Raw genomic sequence first — 21618 nt, 5'->3', positions numbered from 1 at the left:
GATTGGAGAGGGTGCAGGCTGGGCTGAGGGGACCCTCCTCCCCATGCATGAATTTTGTGCACGGGGCTTCTAGTATAGTATAATGAACAGTTGACATTGTCTAGGATCCTGCTATGTAATGAGAAGACTCAGGGCCCAGAGGTAAGGATGACCCTTACTAAGGCAGGTGGTTTGTCAGAAGATCCAGAGAAGTGTCAGTGTCTTTGCAGGCAGCCAAGGGAAGCTAAAAAGTTTCCCTGGAGATATAATCATTGTCTAGGGTAAAAATTTTAAAGACTCTCCAGGAATTCTGTTTATAATTAGTTAAGAATTTGTTTTTCTTGAAGAAAGCCCCCCCCCTTTTTTTTATAATTGCATTTCAGCTTCAATGTTTTTATAAGTAATATATGCACATGGTTCAAAATTCAAAAAGTACAAAAGGGTATTCAGTGAACAGTAAGTGTCCCTTCAATCCTTATCACCCACCACCCAGTTCCCTTTTCTGGAGATAACCGCTGTTACCTGTTCCTTTTGATTTGCAGAATACTGTATACCTGATGAGATAGTTTTTAATGTTTTTCACTGGGACACCCTTCTCTTACAGCCAACACCAACAGTTTGCCTCTTTGTAGGCTGTCAGTCCAGCATATCACCTTCTACAGAAACTTTACAGTTTGGTTCTGTTTATTTCTATCATTATGCTTTTTATTCCATATTTATATTAATATTGTTTATAGCTAACATGGGTTTTAACAATAGTACTCTCTAGTAATCGTAATATAAATATTTGATTGTTTAAGAATATGAATTTTAAATTATAAACTTCATAGGGGAAGGGACTGTGTCTGTCTTATTCATCAGCATATCCCAGTATCTGGCACTGGATTAATCAATGAGTAGTAATATGTTTTACTTGAGTGGAAGGAAGGGAAAGTTATACTTTATTGGTTATCTATTTGATTGAGTTTCAGCCTTAATATTTTCTAAACCACATTTTTATGTAAGTTTTATTATTATAATTTACCTTAGTGTCAAATCTGTCAGATATGTCAGAAGTATAAAATATAATTTTTGCCTTTAAGAAATTTATAATATAATGGAAGATATAACTTATTTATGAAAGCACAATATCAGTATAAAACAGAATGTAGAGGAATGGTACAGGGAGTCAGTACTGCAGGAATTCAGAGTTGATGTAGATCACGGAGCTTTATTATTATTTATTTATTTATTTAAAATACATTTTTTAAAAAAAGTATTTTTTATTGATTTTTCACAGAGAGGAAGGGAGAGAGATAGAGAGCTAGAAACGTCGATGAGAGAGAAACATCGACCAGAGCTGCCTCCTGCACACCCCTCCCCAATGCCTGCAATCAATGTACATGCCCTTGACCAGAATTGAATCTGGGACCCTTCAGTCCACAGACCGACGCTCTATCCACTGAGCCAAACTTGTTTCAGCTACGGGGCTTTATCAATGTAACTAGAGGCCCGATGCATGTTAGGGCCTTGCCCAGCCCTTGCCCGCTGCGGCTGTGGCTCCTGCCCGCTGCAGCTTTGTCCGGAAGGATGTCCAGAAGGATGTCTGGTCTAATTAGCATATTACGCTTTTATTATTATAGATAGGACCCTGAAAGGTAGGTAGGATTTAGGTAGCCAGAAGGGATGTTGAAGAGCGTTTTAGGAAGAGAGAACATGAGAAATGGTGCAGAACTGGAGATATTTCATACACTTTCAGAGAACACTGACTCACTGGCCTGGACAGCTCATGGTGGGAACAGGGGAAAGGCCATGTTGTGGAGGTCTCTTCATGGTAGCCAAACGAGTTTGGACTTCATACTGAATAAATCTGGAGGTATGGGAGATTTTTGGGCAGGGTACTGATAAGATGAGAATGACATTTTTAGTAGACTGTTTAATTGGGAGAATTACATAAAATGGATATAAATACCTTTTCCTGTTTTTCACCCTAAGTATACCTAAAAACCCTGGACATTATATGTAAAATAAATGTAAGACTGAAAGGTGGAGAAATGAAGGTAGACATTTAGGGACCTTGGTACACAAGAAATGACACCTTAGTGAATATTGGGTTTTCTTTTTGCCTCTCATACCCCAGACAGCAACCTGGAAATGCCAACAGGTACAGACAGAATACCCCAAGAATAAAGATCATGTTTTATGAATGGACTCCAAGAAGAAAAGGGCAAGCTAGCAAGAAAAGTTTAGAGAATAGCCCCTCTATCTGTGGGTCCACCAACTGCAGCAAAGGCTTACAGGAGAGCTGAGATTTCTACCTTCCCTAGGTGTAAGGAGGTGCCCCAACCCTCCGGCTGGGCTGGTGGTGGGGAAGCCCAGGCCGGAGTAGGAATTTCATTCCTGCCAGATGTTAATGGGGGCACGCCCCCTTCATTATCAGTGTAGATAATGTGGGAAGCCTGGATTTCGCTTTATCCAGGAGTGGAGAGGAGCAGTGTACCGCTCCCTCCCTTGCTGGGCTGGTGTTAGAGGAAGCTAGTGAAGGCCACCCCCTCAATGTCAGTGGAGACAACATAGGGAGCAGTAATGAAGTATCCCTTCCTCTCCCAAAAGTGTTAGCAACTACTCGTACCTCCCACCCAGAATGAATTCCCTCCTCAGAAAGTGTCATAGAGACAGCGTGGAAAACCTGGGCTCCATTGGGTGGTACCCCATCTCTCTGTCAGAGTGGTGTCAGTAGACAGACGTAACTTATTTAAAATGAAAGTAATGTCATCTGAAGGATAAGGTACCAGTAGAACTTCTTCAAATGTTGTGCATATTTCAAACCAATATATCTATGACAAATTCACAATGTTGTAGATGTTAGAAAGCTATTAATTTTTAATCTGGTAATTTTTACTTGATGATATTTTGGTTAGGACCTGGGTTGTTCTGGAAGAGCAAATAAAGCTCCAAGCTATTCTATCTAGTGAAGAGGGAATATGCTAATTGACCATCACTCCATCACAAAGATGGCTGCACCCACAGCTGAGGCCAAGTTCCCATAAGAAGCCTTAACGAGCAATCAGTAGGGACCTGAGGCTGCCCCCTCCCCCGCCCCCGTGGGGTTTGACAGGGGACCTAAGGCCATGCCCCCACCTGGCAAGGCTTGAGGGATTTCAAGGTGCACTTCCCATCCTGGTGCTGGGCTAGGGGACCTCAGGCTGCTTCCCTGTCCCCCCGCCAGGCCAGGGGACTCAGACCATATCCCCCTCCCGAGTGGGGCTTGACAGGGGACCTCAGGCCATCTGCCCACCTAGCAGGGCTTGACCGGGACCTCAGGCTGTGACCCCTTCCCTCGTGCCAGGCCTGGGGACCTCAGGCTGTGACCCCTGCCCTGGTGCCAGGCCAGGGAACCTGAGGCCATGCCCCTCACTCGGCAGGGCTTGATGGGGGTCCTCAAGGTATGCTTCCCGGCCTGGTGCTGGGCTAGGGGACCTCAGGCCGCACCCCCACCCCAGCTCCGGGCCAAGGGACCTGAGGCTGCACTCCCCTTCCTGACCGGGCTTGACAGGGGACCTCAGGCTGTGCCCCCCACCCAGCGGGGCTTGACAGGGGACTTCAAGGTGCAACGCCAGTGCTAGGTCGGGGGATCTCAGGCCGAGCCTCCCGCCCAGTGGGGCTTGACGGGTACCTGAGGCTATGCCCCTCTCCTGGTGCTGCACAGGGAGACCTGAGGCTATGCCTCCCCTCCTGCCTGGTGGGGCTTGATTGGGGACCTGAAGGCATGCTTCCCATCCTGGTCTGGGCTGGGGGGCCTCAGGCCACACACCCCGTCCTGGCAGGGCTTGGCAAGGGTGGAACTGGCTGGGTCTGGATCTAGCCCAAAGGCTGGGTGGCGGCCAGGTCTGGGTCTCATGCCATTTTGAGGTGCATGTGGGTGGGTGGACACTTGACTGGGTCCTGTGGTGTGCCCCAGACTCTGATAAGAGGAAGGTTTTTATATACATTTTACTAATTTTTTTTTCATCCCTGACACTTCTATTATAAAGGGCAAATAGCGATATTAAATTATTTCCTCTAATTAATCCCCTTTTAATGTGCATGAATTTCATGCACCGGGCCATTAGTGTTTTTATGTTTAGAAATCTTCAGAAACACATTTTTCTCAAACATTGTGGAAAGAAGACCACTTTTATGAACTTACATTCAGATTTTGTAGAGTGGAGAATAAAAGGATTTAGTTCTAGGTGAGAAAATAATTTAAACATTTAAATTCATTTTCAGCTCATTTATGCCAAAGCTGACTAGTAAATGCAGTTTTTGAATTACTAATTTTACCTATACTAGCTTTCCAGAAATCTTACAAGCATCTATATATAAAAGTTTAGATTTCAGATGAGTAGTAAGAAGTTTTTGTAATAAAATAGAAGAGTTCTGAATGGCAGGAATCCATAAGGAAGAAATGTCAATTATGATAGAAAATGGAGCATCACAATTTTTAATCTTGCTCAGGGCTGTCACATTATTAGTTCGGGGTTTGGCAAACTTTTTCTGAAAAGGGAACCGGATAGTAAATATTTTAGGCTTCGTAAGTCACATATGTTTCTGTCATGTATTTTCCTCTGTGTGTGTGTGTGTGTGTGTGTTTACAACCTTTGAAAGTCTAATTAGAGCCAGGCCCTATGGCTCAATGGTTGAGCTTTGACCTGTGAACCAGGAGGTTTCTGGTCAGGGCACATGCCTGGGTTGCAGGCTCCATCCCCAGTGTGGGGTGTGCGGAAGGCAGCTGATCTGTGATGCTTCTCTCTCATCATTGATGTTTCTATCTTTCTTCCTCTCCCTTCCTCTCTGAAATAAATAAAAATATTAAAAATAAATTGTAATTATACACTTGAAAATAATATAATGTTTTATGTCAATTATATCTCAATTAAAAATGTAAAAACAATTCTTCGTTCACAGGCTTGCAAAAATAGGCTGAGGGTAGCTGGTTAAGGTTCACTTTAGTTCATAATGTTGTAAAGTCAACTTTTTCATAGCACAGAATAGATATTTTATAGTGAGGCAGCCGAATATACAAAGTGTCTTTTTTTAATAAGTTCAGTTAACTAACTTTGTAGGTTTTTCTTAAAAAAAAAGTTTGTCCTTTTTTTCCTCCTCTTTTTTTTTTTTTAATCCTTACCTGAGAATATATTTATTGATTTTAGAGTCAGAGATAGAGACAGGCATCAATGTGAGAGAGAAACGTTGATTGGTTGCTTCTCCTATGCAGCCCGATCTGGGATTGAACCTGCAATCTAGGTATGTGCCCTTCCCGGAATCGAACCCACCTTTTTGGTGTATGGGATGACACTCCAACCAGCTGAGCCACCTGGCCAGGGCAAGTGGCTATTCTTTATACTTGCCTATCAATTGAGGCACACATATATACTGTGTAAGAAAAACTTTATATAAATCCTTCTTTTTTTTTTAAAGTCAGTTCCATCCTTAATTAGCACTTTATATTTCTGATTTCTCTATCAAAAGGGTTTATATAAAGTGGTTTTTTTTTACACAGTATTTATGTGTGCCTCAATTGATAGGCAAGTATAAAAAATAGCTAGTTGAATATTCAGAATCTATTATGCATGCAAAGAAGTGTTCGATTGTTACGGTTTTTTAAACGTTTGGAAATAGAGAAGTGATTCTGTCAGGGACATTTGATATGCTTCAGCTTGCGCTAGAAATGTTTTTAAGGCTGCAGAGTCTGCCTCAGTTCTCATGCTATGATTGCATAGGCCATGCCGGACTTAGTAGTGCCTACCTGATTCTTCTTTACTGTGGCAAAGCTCCAGCTCCACGACTGATGCTCTTGAAAAGAGTTTGAAAAATACGTTAGTGTCACTTTGATCATCTGTCATAGTTATCAGATCTTTGACTATATAAGAAAATCATATTGAACACTATCAAGGTGTTCAATAAATTGTTTTATATTCTTTGTGGTTAATTTTTAAAGAGGTGATTTTGAAGATTTTTGAGCAGTGGCTCTACTTTGAAATAAATGCTTAAGTATCCCAAAATGATTATATTGAAAAAATCACATATAGAGTTTTTTTTCTTTTAAATATATTTTATTGATTTTTTACAGAGAGCAAGGGAGAGGGATAGAGAGCTAGAAACATCGATGAGAAGAGAAACATCGATCAGCTGCCTCTTACACACCTATTACTGGGATGTGCCTGCAACCAAGGTACATGCCCTTGACCGGAATCGAACCTGGGACCTTTCAGTCCGCAGGCCGATACTCTATCCACTGAGCCAAACTGGTCAGGACTAGAGTTTTTGTATACAAGTGGTAGAAATGGCCAGAAAAGAAATTATTTTAAATAAATTGTATTAAAATAAATTATTTTAGAGTAGGGGTGTCGAACTCAATCAGAGAAGGGGCCAAAATCTAAAATCCAGCCTAAATCGCGGGCCGAATGGTTTACTGAACAGTCATAAACTGTCATTGTGATGGAAACGCAGTGGAGTGCAGTGATGATAGCGCTGTGCGGGCCACATTGCAAGGCCTGGCGGGACGGATTTGGCCCGCGGACCTTGTATTTGACACGTGTTTTAGAGCATTGAAATAGAAGTATCTACTTATATAGGAATAATGAAAATGTTACCTATGGCTGAAACTGGTTTGGCTCAGTAGATAGAGCATTGGCCTGCAGACTGAAGGGTCCTGGGTTCGATTCCGGTCAAGGGCATGTACCTTGGTTGCGGGCACATCCCCAGTAGGGAGTGTGCAGGAGGCAGCTGATCGATGTTTCTCTCTCATTGATGTTTCTAACACTCTATCCCTTTCTATTCAACTCTATAAATAAATCAATAAAGTATATTTTAAAAAGAGAGAGAGAAAATGTTACCTATGTGTCATTGGACTGTGAGCTCCTTGAGGGGGGGGAAGGGTTTCTGTTTTGTTCACTGCTGTATCCCTACTACTAGAACAATGTCAGTAAATAGTTGTTGCATTAATGCATTATTTTTATCTGTTACTATTCAAAATTCTCTTTAAATCGTACTGTTAACATATATAATCGTAAAAACTGTATAAGTCTGAAAACAACGTTTATATCTTTGAAAATTTTCCAAAATGAGATTTTTTACTACAACTGGCCTTCTAAGCAGTTTGCTTTGTTATGAGTTCCACACAAATATTTTTTTTCATTATGCCTTAACATGATCCCTGACATTTTTATGTTTTCTTTCTCTAGCCATTCTGTTTGAATGTGTGCATACAGTCTATTCTATTTATCCTAAGTCAGAATTACTTGAGAAGGCTGCCAAGTGCATTGGGAAATTTGTCCTGTCACCTAAAATAAATCTCAAATATTTAGGTAAGATGATTGGTTCTTTTGAGAAAAATTACAAAGAGAGCTTTTGAAATTTGCTGGATATTTGTTGCAAGTCACTTCATATAATGTGATTTTTGCTTTTAGGACTGAAGGCTCTTACCTATGTTATCCAACAGGATCCCACTCTGGCTCTTCAACACCAGATGACAATAATTGAATGCTTAGACCATCCTGATCCCATTATTAAAAGAGAGGTAAGCTGATGTTTTGAATTATGTATTACAGTTTTAAAACTTTTTGTTGCCATTATGGAGAGAAATTAAAGTTGTGGGCAGTGTGTGTGTGTGTGTGTTTTAACTTTTGAGAGCATTTTATTCTTTCTGCTAAATTTAAGAAACTTCTAAAAACTTTTGTCAGTATCCACAGGAATGGTTTTAAATTATGAGTTGGAGGAATTAGGTCCAATTTCCTGTATAGATTCATTAATATCTTTTTGGTCCAAGATATATTAATAGAAGACCTGCATTTTATTCCTAGTTTTTATTAGTACCATTTTAAGATATATTATATGATGATTAATAATCTTTCATTGTTCTCTATAATATTTTTAAAATGGGATAATACATTCCCTGTTACATATGTAGGAATGTATGAAAACATTCCTAAAATGATTTTAACTTCTTGGAAGGAAAGGTGTATTATTTGCTTAATCTTTTTCAACTTTTTCCTTTTATAAAATTGGTTGGGTGTCTATATAAATATTTTTGTTAATTCTCATGTAGAGATATCACTCTATATCTTCATTTAAATTGGTACATAGGAAGTTAAGAAGAATGGATAGTTTTATTTCTGATTTTAAAAGTACTAAAGATAGCCGAAAACGGTTTGGCTCAATGGATAGAGCGTCGGCTTGGGGACTGAAGGGTCCCGGGTTCGATTCCGGCCGGGGGCATGTGCCTTGGTGCCTTGGTTGCGGGCATATCTTCAGTGGGGGGTGTGCAACAGGCAGCTGATCGATGACTCTCTCTCATTGATGTTTCTGGCTCTCTATCCCTCTCTCTTCCTCTCTGTACAAAATCAATAAAATATATTTAAAAAAAAAAGTACTAAAGATAAAAGGGGCCACTAAACATGTAACTTACTTAGAAGCAATGAGTTTTAGTTATTGAGAGAACATTGTATTGCATTAAACAATTGTAATTTTTAAAACATTATGAATTTTAAAAGGTACTTTGTTTGAATTAAAACTATTCTTATTATTTATGTATTTATTCTTACCTGAGGATATATTTTTTTTCCCATTGATCTTCAGAGAGAGAGTGGAAGGGAGGGAGGAGGAGAGAGAAAGAGAAAGAAAGAGAAACGTCTGTGTGAGAGAGACACATCAATTGGTTGCCTCTCACACATATCCCGAACCAGACCAAGGATCAAGCTGGCAATCGAGGAACGTTCCCTCGACTGGAATTGAATCCGAGACCCTTCAATCTGTGTGTCAACGCTCTATTCACTGAACCAAACGAGCTACAGCCATAATTAATTTTTTAAACAATAGTTTTATTTTTCTTAAGTTCTTTTTATTTCTAACGGTTACCATTATTAAGTCCTGTGCATTTTTTGCATACCTATTAAATGGCCTGTTCAGGAGATCTACATACCAGTAAAAATGAAATAATCAACTGTGTTATAAACATGTTACTGAATTCATTGGTGTTATCATGTATAGTTTTATAATACTGTTTTTATTTCTCTCCCTTAAATAGACACTGGAACTTCTTTACAGAATTACTAATGCACAGAATATAACAGTGATTGTCCAGAAAATGCTTGAATATTTACATCAGAGCAAAGAAGAGTATATTATCGTCAATTTGGTTGGCAAAATAGCTGAGCTGGCTGAAAAATATCCTTTGTTTGAACCATAATCAGACAATGCCTTTAGTTACACAGTGATTTAAAATGATTGGTATGGACATGTTCACTTGCAAGTTGAGTTCAGAGACCCAGCATAATTTCCATTCCTGATATTCAAGCCTCTCTTGTCAAAAATAGGAAATTGTGTAGACTTCTTAGGGGATGGCTTTTTTCCTGGCTCTTTTCATTCATTTGGTCAGTATTTTGAGCAAGAAGATATAGGAATGTCTACCTGATTTCTCTATCAGTCCCTCCTTGTCTTTGACTTTACTTTCTGCTCAGTTTCTTTTCTGAGTTTTTTGTTTTGTTTTTAGGGGTGTGTGGGTTGGATGGAGAAATCAGGATGCTAACATCTATCCTTTACACTGCAGAGGTTGGCAAAAGTAGTTTTGCATTGTATGGAAAATAATACAATCCTATATATTATAATAAAGAAGTAATATGCAAATTGATCATCACTCCAACACATAAGATGGCCACCCCCATGTGGTCAAAGATGGCTGTCCCCATGTGGACACAAGATGTCCGGCAGGGGAGGGAAGTTGTAGGTGATCAGGCCAGCAGGGGAGGGCAGTTAGGGGCAATCAGGCTGGCAGGGGAGCAGTTAGGTGTGATCAGGCTGGCAGGGGAGTGATTAGGGGTGATCAGGCTGGCAGGTAGAATTGGTTAGGGGCAATGAGGCAGGCAGTCAGGCGAGCAGTTGGGAGCCAGCAGTCCTGGGTTGTATGTCTGACTGCCCGTTTAGGTGGGATCGGGCGTAAATGGGCAGTCAGACATCCCTCGAGGGGTCCCAGATTGGACAGGGACCCATCCCCCCTTCACGAATTTTGCCCACCTTGCCTCTAGTAATTAATAATAATAATAATAATAATAATAATAATACCAGAATAAACTGTTTTGCATAGATTTACAACTATAAATATATTTTTGCTTACCCCTGTATTGTTTATATTAGAATTTATCACAGTAAAGTAGTTGGGAACTCCATTCACATGATACTTTTCTTCACATTCATGTTTTGTTTTTTATTTAATATATTTTATTGATTTTTTACAGAGGAAGGGAGAGGGATAGAGAGCTAGAAACATCAATGAGAGAGAAACATCGACTAGCTGCCTCCTGCACACCCCCTACTGGGGATGTGCCCACAATCAATGTACATGCCCTTGACCGGAATTAAACCTGGGACCTTTCAATCCGCAGACCGATGCTCTATCCACTGAGCCAAACTGGTTTTGGCCATATTAGTTTTTTAAAAGTCAGAGGAACTTCTGGTTAAGACTCAATGCTTAAGACAACATAAATTTATTATCTCATAGTTTCTGTGGGTCAGGCATATAGGCATGGCTTAGCTGAATTCTCTGCTTAGGACCTCTTAAGGTTGTATTCTCATTAAGATGTCTGTTGTTAAAGCTAAGGAAGAATGAAAGAATAATGTTAATTAAATTATCTTGGAAATTGCTTAAATCCTAGGCAGTGCTCTAGGTTTGGCCAGATAAATGATAAAATATTAGAACTGAAGAGTAGCAGATTTGATAGGAGGTTAAATAACTTGTTCAAGTAGACAAATCACAACATTCAGTCTCTCTGAAGTGTATATTATTTCCCAATATCTATTGTCTGTAATTTGCTGAAACATTTCTTTCATTTACTTGCCATTTATTATTGGATGCCTGTTATGTACAAGGCAGAGTGCTAGAAAAATTGACCTGAACTGGTTTTTAAAGTTTATTCAATAAGATTTATTGAACACCTATTTTATATAAAACTGGAATATAGGACAATTTATTGGCAGAGGTTAAAGGTAAAAATGCCAAACTAGGATGAATTGGTTGTTTTTAAAAGGTTGATGCAGAAAGGATAATTTTAGTAAGTGGCATTTGGAAGTGTACTTATTCTTAACACTGTGGACACATATGCTCCTGATAATGCATGGTTTATTCAGACAATGAATGCTGTGTTTTCAGTAGGAGGAGATGTGATGCATCCTGATATTCCCAATAACTTCCTGAGACTGCTAGCGGAAGGTTAGTAAACTATTGCATTCTGTAAAGTAAAAGACTTTTAAATTAAAAGTTTTTACTACAGAGTCCTTAGAGAGTTTAATGAATATGATATATCAATTTCTTTGTAGGTTTTGATGATGAAACAGAAAATCAACAATTAAGGCTTTATGCAGTTCAGTCTTATCTCACTTTACTAGATGTGGAAAATGTGTTCTATCCACAGAGATTTCTTCAAGTTATGAGTTGGGTGAGCAAAGTACATTCAATCATAAATGTTTGTAAAATTAAATTTTTATAAAAACATGCTAACAATATATTTCCTTCAGAAATTGTTCAGTTCTATTCAGCTGACTCCTTCAGCTGTCATTTCCCCACAAGCCCCAGAGGCCAGCTCCCTTCTATCACTTAACTGTTTACTTGTCTGCTCATTTTCCCTGCTACCTCACTGTCTAGTCTTTTAAACATGGGTATTTGTTTAGATTTCTCTGTCTACAACACGTTTGTTGTGTTTCCTTTGTGAATCTATATTTGAATGTGTGAATACTCATGTAACCATGACATATTAGTTAACAATGGCTGTAAAATAATGTTACCACAGACTTACTGCTTAAAACAACATAAATCTATTATCTCATGGTTTCTGTGGGTTAGGAGTATAGACATGGCTTCCTGGGTTCTCTGCTTAGGGCCTCGTAGAGTTACAGTCACCGTATTGGCTGGGACTGCTGTCTCATCTGACATTTGACTGGTAAAGAGTCTACTTCCAAGCTCAGAAATCAGCTTCTTCAGCTGTAAAATTGTAGGTTCCTAGAATGACCTTTAGTTTCCTGCCACGTGGGCTTCCCAATATGGGTGTTTGCTTCATCAAAGCAGCAAGGGAAATCATCTCTTTGTAAGATGTAAGTCACAATTTTATGTAATTTAATCATATATAATCACATATATCCCATCATCTTTGTGTATTCCTTCTTATGCATGTGGGTATTTATAGCGGAGATTTGGAGAAGTACAACTTTTGGGTCAAAGGATATGCACATTTTAATATTTTATAGTTTTGCCAAAGCTTAGCATGTTAACTTAAATTTTATCCAGACTTTTATTTAAGAATTTTAATTTTCTTATCTATGGGAAAGTTGAAAGACTAGTTATAACAGTACCACTATACTTTTCTTCTAGATTCCCAGTTATTATTTATTTATAGAAGAAGGGAGAGGGGGATAGAAACATCAGCAATGAGAGAGAATCATTGATCAGCTGCTTCCTGCTCGACCCCTACTGGGGATTGAACCTGAAACCCAGGCATTTGCCCTGACGGGGAATTGAATTATGATCTGGTTCATGGGTTGATGCTCATCCACTGAGCCATCCTGGGCGGGCATCCAACTTATTATTTTTAATCATCTTTGCTTTATTTTATCAACACTTATACCTATATCTAGATCTACCTCTATATAGTTTGTTTTACTAGAGCATTTAAAATTGAGTTGTAGACATCATGACACTTGACCCATAAAAAATTGAACATGGATCTCGTAAGAATGACATTATTCTAGATAATGATAAAACCGTTATTATACCTAAAGAAATATTAATTTATTAATATCACCCAAGATACAGTTTTTATTCACAATCCAAAAAAAAGTCTCCTTAAGGCTGTTTTTCTGCTTCCAATCCTACATTCAGTAATAGCTTGCAAATTCTATTTTTTTATATCCTTTTAGCCTTTTATAATGAGCCTCAGTTACTTTTTTATTTCATGACATTGATTTTTTTGGATGAATACTATTGAGTTGTAGAATGTCCACATTTTTTAATTTCTCGGATTATTTCTGGTTTTGTTAATCATTTTTAGCAAGACTTCTACATTGGCAATCATATGTACTTTCTACTGCATCATATCAGGATGCATGTAATTCCAGTTCCTTCAATTATCGGTGATTGTAAGTTTGTTTGGTGAAGACATTGACTTTCAGACTTCTCCATTGTCAGGGAGTGCTTTCTCTAGTAATTTATAACTAATGTGAGGTGATTCTGTGAGGCTCTGTGAACATCTTTTCCTCAGCTCTCTTTCTCCAGTGCTTTTAGCATTGATAATCCTTACACTAAATTGGTTATTATATTTGGTGGCCATTTGTTTTTTTCCTCCATCAACGTGACATGTCAGTTTATTTATTTATTTATTTATTTATTCATTCATTCATTCATTCATTCCATATATTTAGAGTGTTTTTATTTCTTTCTACAGCATACAAATCCTGTACATGTTTTGTTAGATTTATACTTAAGTAATTCATTTTCTTTAGAGCAGTAGTAAATGTATTTTTAATTTTGGTTTCTATACGTTTGCTGCCTAGCAATCTAGAATTGTTTTTTAGATTTCTTGAAACATTGTTAAGAATTTTTTCATTTCTGTTCATGAGGGATATTGGCCTGTAGTTTTCATATTTTTCTTCTCTGGTTTGGTATCAAGATTATGCTGACTTCATAAAATGAGTTGAGGGTTTTCTTTTCTATTTTTTGGAAAGATTGTGTAGAAGAGAGTTGTTCAGTTTTTTAGTGTTTGGAAAATTTCCTGTTATCTTTTCTGTTACCGATTTCTAGTTTGATTCTATTGTCAGAGAAAATACTGTGTGATTTCAGTTCCTTTTAAATTTTTTGAGGTTTGTTTTACAGCCTGTGATATTGTCTGGGTTCTCTGGGTGTTTGAAAAGAATGGGCATTCTGCTGCTGTTGGGTGGTGTGTTCCATGAATGATGACTCAATTCTTTTGAAGATGATGTTGCGACAAGGGTGTTAAGATTGAACTAGTGGCCTCTGCTGACATTGTGAAGGGGGGGCCTTGTTATTGCTGAGCAATGGAAAGTGCTGGCTCTCGGGTGGGAACCTGGTGGAGGGGAGCAATGGAGGGAGAAAAAAAAAATGAGGAACATTTGTAATAATATGAACAATGAAGATTTATTTAAGAAAATAAAGTAAATGAAACAGTAAAAAAAAAAAAAAAAAAAAGAAAGTGCTGGCTCTCCATAGGCTTCCCCTGACCGCCTCAGCAGAGAGGGGAAGGGCGCCTCTTTATACCTGGGTGGAGGTGATGTAGGCTTCCTGTGGGGCCTTCACGGACACAGCCACGGAGTGGGCCTCTGCAGCTTGGTGGGATGAAAGTCCTGAGCCCCCACTTGGCCTTCTCTGTCACCATCCTCGTGGAGGAGATGTACCTCTTACAGCCTGGCAGGGGTTGAAGTCTTGGCCCTCTACTCTGCCCTTGCTGGTATGGGTAGGGCTGCAGTTTATTTTTTGTTTGTTTGTTTTTAAAGGCTTTAATTTTTAGCTCTAATTTTTATTTTTTATTTTTTTAAATATATTTTATTGATTTTGTACAGAGAGGAAGGGAGAGAGATAGAGCTTTAGAAACATCAATGAGAGAGAGTCATCGATCAGCTGCCTCTTGCACACCCCCTACTGGGGATATGCCTGCAACCAATGTACATGCCCTTGACCGGAATCGAACCCAGGACCCTTCAGTCCCCAAGCCTATGCTCTATCCATTGAGCCAAACTGGTTTCGGCATGGGCTGCAGTTTTTTTGTGTGTGTGGTGCTTAGCTGGAGTCCAAATTTTTTGTCTTCCTGGCTATTTGGCTAGAAGGCAGTCTTTTCCTGGGACTTTTTTGTTTGAGCCCATTGGTTTTCCAGGTTGTTAGTTCTCTAGTATCCAGTCTGGGGTGTATAAGGCAACAGATAACTCACTGTATTGTTCCTTAGGTCCCAAGGTCCTTAGCGATTTGCCTTTTCTTCACCTTTCAGAGTCTTTTTACTTGTGTTTTATTTGTAACATCCAGGGTTTTTAGGTGTATTTCATGGGAAGAATATGGGAAAAATGCTTCTACTCCATCTTCCTAGAAATATAAATTCACCAATTTTTGAACTGGTATTTATGTTACCTGCTCTTCTAGAGAGATAACCACTTTTATTAAAGCACTCAAAAAATTACATTACTATTTAAGGATTGAACTTAATGAGTCGTATTTCTTTTCTTTTCTTTTCTTTTCTTTTGTTTTCTTTTTTCTTTTCTTTCTTTCTTTCTTTCTTTCTTTTTTTCTTTTTTTTCTTTTTAATATTTTTTATTTCAGAGAGTAAGAGAGAGGTAGAAACATCAGTGATGAGAGAGATCCATTGATTGACTGCCTCCTGCACTCCTCCTATTGGGGATCGAGCCTGCAACCTAGGCATGTGCCCTTGACCGGAACGGCACCCAGGACCTTTCAGTCCACAGGCTGACGCTCTATCCACTGAGTAAACTGGTCAGAGCAATGAATTGTATTTCTTCTTCCTCCTCTTGTTACTAAGCGATACATCTTCCTTTGACTGTCACCTCACCTCCTTCTTATTTCTTGCTAGTGCCAATATTACACCAATGACATGAAGATACTTAATAAAAGCTATTTAGGAAAGGTCTCACACTTCATGAGTTGTCAGTTTATTAGTGATTTTTAGACCAGTAGGATTATATATCTCCTGGATAAGTTAGATGTAAGAAAAATGATGTGTAACATAGATCAGTGTTCTTCAAAGTTCTGTGGATCATCTTCATCAGAATCAGCTGATGCTTGTTCCAAATGTGCAGTGCACATTATCACCACAGGCATACTATAGTGTTTGTAGGTTGGAATTTTTTTCACATTAGAGAGAGAATTTGAGAGCTTTCAGTAGTGTTCCTAATCAGGAATTTAAGAGTGTCTTCTGGAGAACTGGAATGAAGGGATTTGTACTCTTCCCCCCCACCCCCCCTTATTTTTTTTTATTTTTTTTTTTAATTTATTTTAAATCAATCTTTATTGTTCATATTACAATCTTTATTGTTCATATTGTACAAAGGTTCCTCATTTCTTCCCCCCTCCACCAGGTTCCCACCCCACCCTCCGCCCCCTCCCCATCCCCCATTGTCCTCATCCATAAGTGCACAGTTTATGTTCAGTCTCTTCCTCCCTCCCTTTCCCCGATAAAATCCCTTTTCAGATAGTAAATCTGTTACTTAGCATTTTCTCATATCAATAATACCTCCACATGCCCAATGATACACTTCACACAAAAGACATTTCCAAATAGGTCAACCAGCCTCATCCAGGCCCCACCCAAGGCACTCACAGATCAACACCCCAGCGCTATACTAACTCAACACATCCAGATCTAAGCCTTCATCACTTGATTCAGCAGACCCTCAAGTTCCCGCAAAAGTTTCCAGCCATGTCTGAGAGGCAGCCGTGGGGCAGGGGCAGGCGAGGAGTGAGCTGTTCCGGGCCTGGCTGCTCCGGGCCTGGCCTCTGTTGCTCTGGTTCGTTCCACAACCATCTGCTCCGGGTCTGGTCACTGCCGCTCCCGACCTAGTTGCTCTGGACTTGGCTGCTGCTGCTTCGGGCCTGGCCGCACCCGACCCGGCTGCTCTGGGCCCAGCCGCTCCCAGCCTGGCAGCTGCTGCTCTGGGCCTGGCCACTCCCAGCCTGGCAACCGCTGTTCCGGGCCTGGCCGCACCCGACCCGGCTGCTCTGGGCCCAGCTGCCCCGGGCCCGGCTGCTCCGAGTCTGGCCGCTCCCGGCCTGGATGCTTCGGGCTTGGCTACTGCTGTTCTGGGCCTGGCTGTTCCCAACTCGGCTGCTCTGGGCCCGGCTTCTCTGGGCCCGGCCACTCCGGGTCTGGGTGTTCCTGGACTGGCCACCCTGGGCTTGGCTGCCTCCGCCTCAGGCCTGGTTGCCACTGCCCCAGGTCTGGCTGCTCCAGTGCTGGCTTTTGATGCTCTGGTTCTGGCTGCTGCTGCTCTGGGGCCTGGCCGTTGCTGCTCCGGGCCCGGCTGCCATTGCCTTGTGCCTGGCCACTCTAGGCCTGGCCGCCACTGTTCCAACATTCTGTCCTTTTTTTTTTTTTAAACGCATTTATGTTGCATTGTTGGCTGGTGAGTTGAGTTCTGACTTAGTCTTTGATTTTTCAAGATCTTCTTTGTATTCTTTCTTAAGTAATTTTACTATCTTTTGCTCTCACTTGATTTCTTCACATTGAGAACTTCTTTGGTTTCTTCCTTGTCCTGGGAGCTCAGCAGGTTGGCCTGTGGGACCCCTTTGTTCTCCGCGGGCTCCTGCGCCGCTTCAGCCTGTTGCCAGGGTCGGCGCCGCCCAGGAAGCAGCCCCCGGCCTTGGCTCCATTCCCTGCGCTCAGCTGTCGAAGGCTCAGGGGCACCACCACCACCACCCCCCCCCCCCCCAGTTGCCCGGCTCCTTGCTGGTGCCTGGCTGACCGGTGTCTGGCAGGGGCTCCTGATCCTTGTCGCATTCCTCTAGTCTGGAGCTTTTTTTTTCTCCTTCCCACTAGGGGAGTCTTGGATCAGAATCAACAGACTGTCCTCTGCGTGCAGTGTGCGCGACTCTGGGGGCTCCGCTTTTCGCCGCTCCCCTGGGATTCCGCCTCACAGCCCCGTCTCCCCCTGCCGGAGCCTGGGTCCCCAGGGTCTGGCCCATAACGGGCTCAGCGCTGCCGGTTCGGGGGTTCAGCCCAGGCTGGGGGTTTTATTTCCTTCCTGCTAGGGAACGCCAGGCAGCACCCAGCCCTCTCCTCCTCTCCGGCTGAGACCTCTCCGCGTGCGCGTGCGTGTGCGTGCGGGCGCGCAGCATGTCTCCGTACCTTAGGCTTTTTTTCAGCTCCTCTGATTTTCCTGCTGGTTTTCTCTTTGCTTCTTGTTGTAGAATTTTCAGTCAGTCGACTACCCGTAGCTCTGGGCGATGTCCACACTACATTTTAGTTGTATTCCATTGAAATTGTTGTGTGCTGCTGCGGTTAGGTGTCCTCCCAAGCAGCCATCTTGGATCCTCCCACCTTGTGTACATATCTTACCATTGCCCTCCCCCCCCTTATACAATCTCCTCCCTCCCTAGAGTTTTATGTCCATTGGTTGTACTTATATGCATGTATACAAGTCCTTTGGTTGACCTGTTGTCTCCCCCAGATCTCCCTACCCTCCCCCCTGTAATTTGACAGTCTGCTTGTTGCTTTACTGTCTCTATATCTTTTGGTTCATCAGTTTATAATGTTCTTTATTATCCATAAATGAGTGAGGTCATGTGGTGTTTCTCTTTCACTGACTGGCTTATTTCACTCAGCATGATGGTCTCCAATTCCATCCAGGTTGCTGCAAATGATGAGAATTCCTTCTTTTTTATGGCAGCATAGTATTCCATTGTGTAGATGTACCATAGTTTTTGGATCCAATCATCTGCTGACGAACACTTAGGCTGTTTCCAAATCCTAGCTATTGTAGATTGTGCTGCTATGAACATAGGGGTGCATATATCCTTTCTGATCGGTGTTTCTAGTTTCTTGGGATATAATCCTAGGAGTGGAATTACTGGGTCAAATGGGAGTTCCATTTTCAGTTTTTTGAGGAAACTCCATACTGTTCTCCACAATGGTTGCAGCAGTCTGCATTCCCACCAGCAGTGCACGAGGGTTCCTTTTTCTCCGCAACCTCGCCAACACTTGTCGTTTGTTGATGTTGGCCATTCTGACAGGTGTGAGATGGTACCGCATTGTTGTTTTGAGGGATTTGTACTCTTTGACAATCTCTTTTAATATATCTGTGGATAGAAATCTGTATTGTAATGAAACACTTCAGGTGACTCTTATGTATGCTAGCATTTAAATACTTTATTGGAAAGTAATAACAGAATGTGAAAAATGCTTGGAAAAACCAACAACCAAATGTGGAAGTTCAGAATAAGGCTAATCGGTAAAGATATCTATTTTGTATATTGTTAATGATCAAGATGTAGAAAACATTTTTGTATTGAGTTCCAATCTTGGTATAATTTTGAACAAATATGGACAATTTAATCTTTATCTAATGTCTTTTTTTTTTTTTTTTTTTTACTATTAGAATGTTTAATCTAGATTAAATTCACTTCAGCAATAGGCACTTTGTTTAGATTTCCAAGTATAGTTTGCTGTATAACGTGCTATTTGTATATAAACATCTCCTTGTTTTACTCATAGGTATTAGGGGAGTATTCCTACCTCATAGATAAGGAAACACCAGAAGAAGTTATAACCAAGCTCTACAAGTTACTTATGAATGACTCCATTTCTTCAGAAACAAAAGCCTGGCTAATTGCTGCTGTGACCAAGTTGACACCTCAAGCACAATCTTCTAACATTGTTGAGAGATTAATCCAGGAATTTACAGTATCTTTGGATACTTGCCTGAGACAGCATGCATTTGAACTAAAGCATTTGCATGAGAATGCAGAACTTATGAAGAGTTTGCTTCCAGTTAATAAGAGTTGTGAAGACATGGTGGTAAGACATTTGTGTTCCACCTTTTTAAAAAATACATAATATTTAAACAATAATTTTTGCATTTGTGATATGTCAGGAATATATCAAAATATAGTTTCTGTAGGTTGGAATTTTTCTCACCCTAGTATAAGAGAACTTGAGAGCTTCTGTGCAGTAGTGCTCCTAAGTCAGGAATTGAAGAGTGTCTCTTCTGAAGAACTGCAGTGAAGGGATTTATATTCTGACAATCTCTTTGAATATATAACAATTCAAGAATTTTGATCTCCTTTGAACTCTAATATATTGTTTTATTATTCCTATCTTTTCTTTGAGAATGTAAAAGATAGTGCTCCATTTTATTTCGTCCACCCACTGTCTAAATTCTTTACCACTTTGGAACCTGCCACCAACCTTTCTCTCTCTCGTCTTCTTTTAGCCACCACCCCTTTTAACCCAATGCACTCAGTTACTGCTCCCCCTCTGAATTTGTACCAGTCTGTCCCTCAGATTGGTGTAAATCAGAAAACTTCCAAAAGGAAACCAGATTTGCTCAAATTTTTATATGTTAGATGTCATATAGTTGATAAAGAGAAGAGGATGGGCAGTATTCCCACTAATTCTGATTCAGGTTTTCATGACTTGTATTAATTTTGAAGCTTTGTTCCTTTGTTCTCTCAATAGGTCCTCAGAGGCAGAGGCCTTGCTTTAATATTTGGTAGACATTTCAGAGACATTCATTGAGATGATCAATAAATATGCTGCATATAAAATTAAACTCGGAAATAACCTCACTTCCTCTTTTCTCTAAGAATCTTAGTGAAACTAAACCTTTCCAAATTCAGAGTGTGACAAGCCACTTAAATGTTTGAGACTTATTTGCTGTTCTAAATTATCAGCTGTTTGCATACATTTGGCTAAATCAGGAGAAGCTAGTTTTTTATTTCTGAGGTTATCAATACTATCCTCTTGTGTATATCTCATTTTTTTTTCTCTTCTTACTTTTTCTCTTCTCCTTTTTCCCTTACTCACTCTCTCTCTCTCTCTCTCTCTCTCTCTCTCTCTCTCTCTCTCTCTCTCTCTCTCTCTCTTTTTATTTAATCATTCTCTTATACTTTTCTAGTCCTGTTGAAATTAGTTAAGTAATTTTCCATAGATTTTTGAAAAAGCATTTTCAGATAGAAAGGAATTGGATAGTTAAATCAGTTAAATCAGAGGCCGCAGGAGGTTCACATCTGTTTCTGGATCCTGTGTGTATGTTATCTTACACGGTAAAAGGGACTTTGTAGATGTAATTAAGTTAAGGATTTTGTGATGGGGGAATTATCCTGGATTGTTCAAGTAGGCATGAGATAATCACAAGGGCTCTTAGAAAAGTGAGGCAAGAGTTCAGTGTAGAGAAGGCAGAGTAGCTATAGAAACAGAGATCGAGGGATGTGGCCACAGCCAAGGAATGCTGGCAGCCCTCTAGAAGCTGGAGGAGACAAGGAACTTATTCTCCCCCAAAGCCTACGAAAGGAACGAGTGTTGTCAGCACCTTGTTTTTATCCCTCAACAGCTGGAAACTAATACAGATTATTGCTCTAGTATATGATGTGTCTTATCCTCTGGTAAGTTACAAGTCTCATGAGGGCAGGAACTGTGTTTTCTTTTGTCTCTATCATGATGCCCTAATATACTGGGTACTCAAAAATGTATTCCTCAGTGCAGTGAAATTAGTAATCACGGCACATGACTTAGCTAAGTGTTTTGATTATAGATGTTTCAGAAAGCTACAGAGTTAGGTAGTACTTTTGGAATTGAATCTCTGCTTTTCACCTAAAAATGTTTTTAGGATATATGGGCTGAAAGTACTTATGTGAATGTACAGTATACTGTTTTAGGGTAAATTTTTAATTCCTGATTTTTGCTTCAATTTAATATAGGTAGATGCTTCCTTGTCTTTTCTGGATAGTCATGTGGCTGAAGAACTCAGTCAGGGGGCAGCACCTTACAAACCTCACCACCAGCGGCAGGAGGAAAAGCTTTCCCAGGAAAAAGGTAATTTTTTATGAGTTTGTAGGCTAGGTTATAGGGGTGTCTTTTTTTTTTTTTTTTTCCTTAATGGAAAAAATATCCAAGGGTAAGG

The 21618-nt window shown here is 40.2% G+C and overlaps 1 protein-coding gene across 7 annotated transcripts in view; it reads left to right on the top strand.

The window, feature by feature from the left end:
* AP4E1 (adaptor related protein complex 4 subunit epsilon 1) overlaps positions 1-21618 on the top strand; it is a 72748-nt gene that overhangs the window by 26311 nt on the left and 24819 nt on the right. For all 7 annotated transcript variants that reach the window (XM_036442140.2, XM_036442134.2, XM_045582515.1 and 4 more), the window contains 7 exons: positions 7185-7307; positions 7410-7519; positions 9026-9165; positions 11091-11203; positions 11311-11429; positions 19212-19514; positions 21416-21530. In XM_036442140.2, coding sequence (XP_036298033.1) covers positions 7185-7307; positions 7410-7519; positions 9026-9165; positions 11091-11203; positions 11311-11429; positions 19212-19514; positions 21416-21530 — 1023 coding nt within the window. The remainder of the gene's footprint in view (positions 1-7184; positions 7308-7409; positions 7520-9025; positions 9166-11090; positions 11204-11310; positions 11430-19211; positions 19515-21415; positions 21531-21618) is intronic.

This window comes from Pipistrellus kuhlii, unplaced genomic scaffold, assembly GCF_014108245.1.
Source record: "Pipistrellus kuhlii isolate mPipKuh1 unplaced genomic scaffold, mPipKuh1.p scaffold_m20_p_1, whole genome shotgun sequence".
Taxonomy (NCBI): domain Eukaryota; kingdom Metazoa; phylum Chordata; class Mammalia; order Chiroptera; family Vespertilionidae; genus Pipistrellus; species Pipistrellus kuhlii.
Note: the sequence above shows the minus strand (reverse complement) of the source record. Positions and strands in the feature narration are given on the sequence as shown.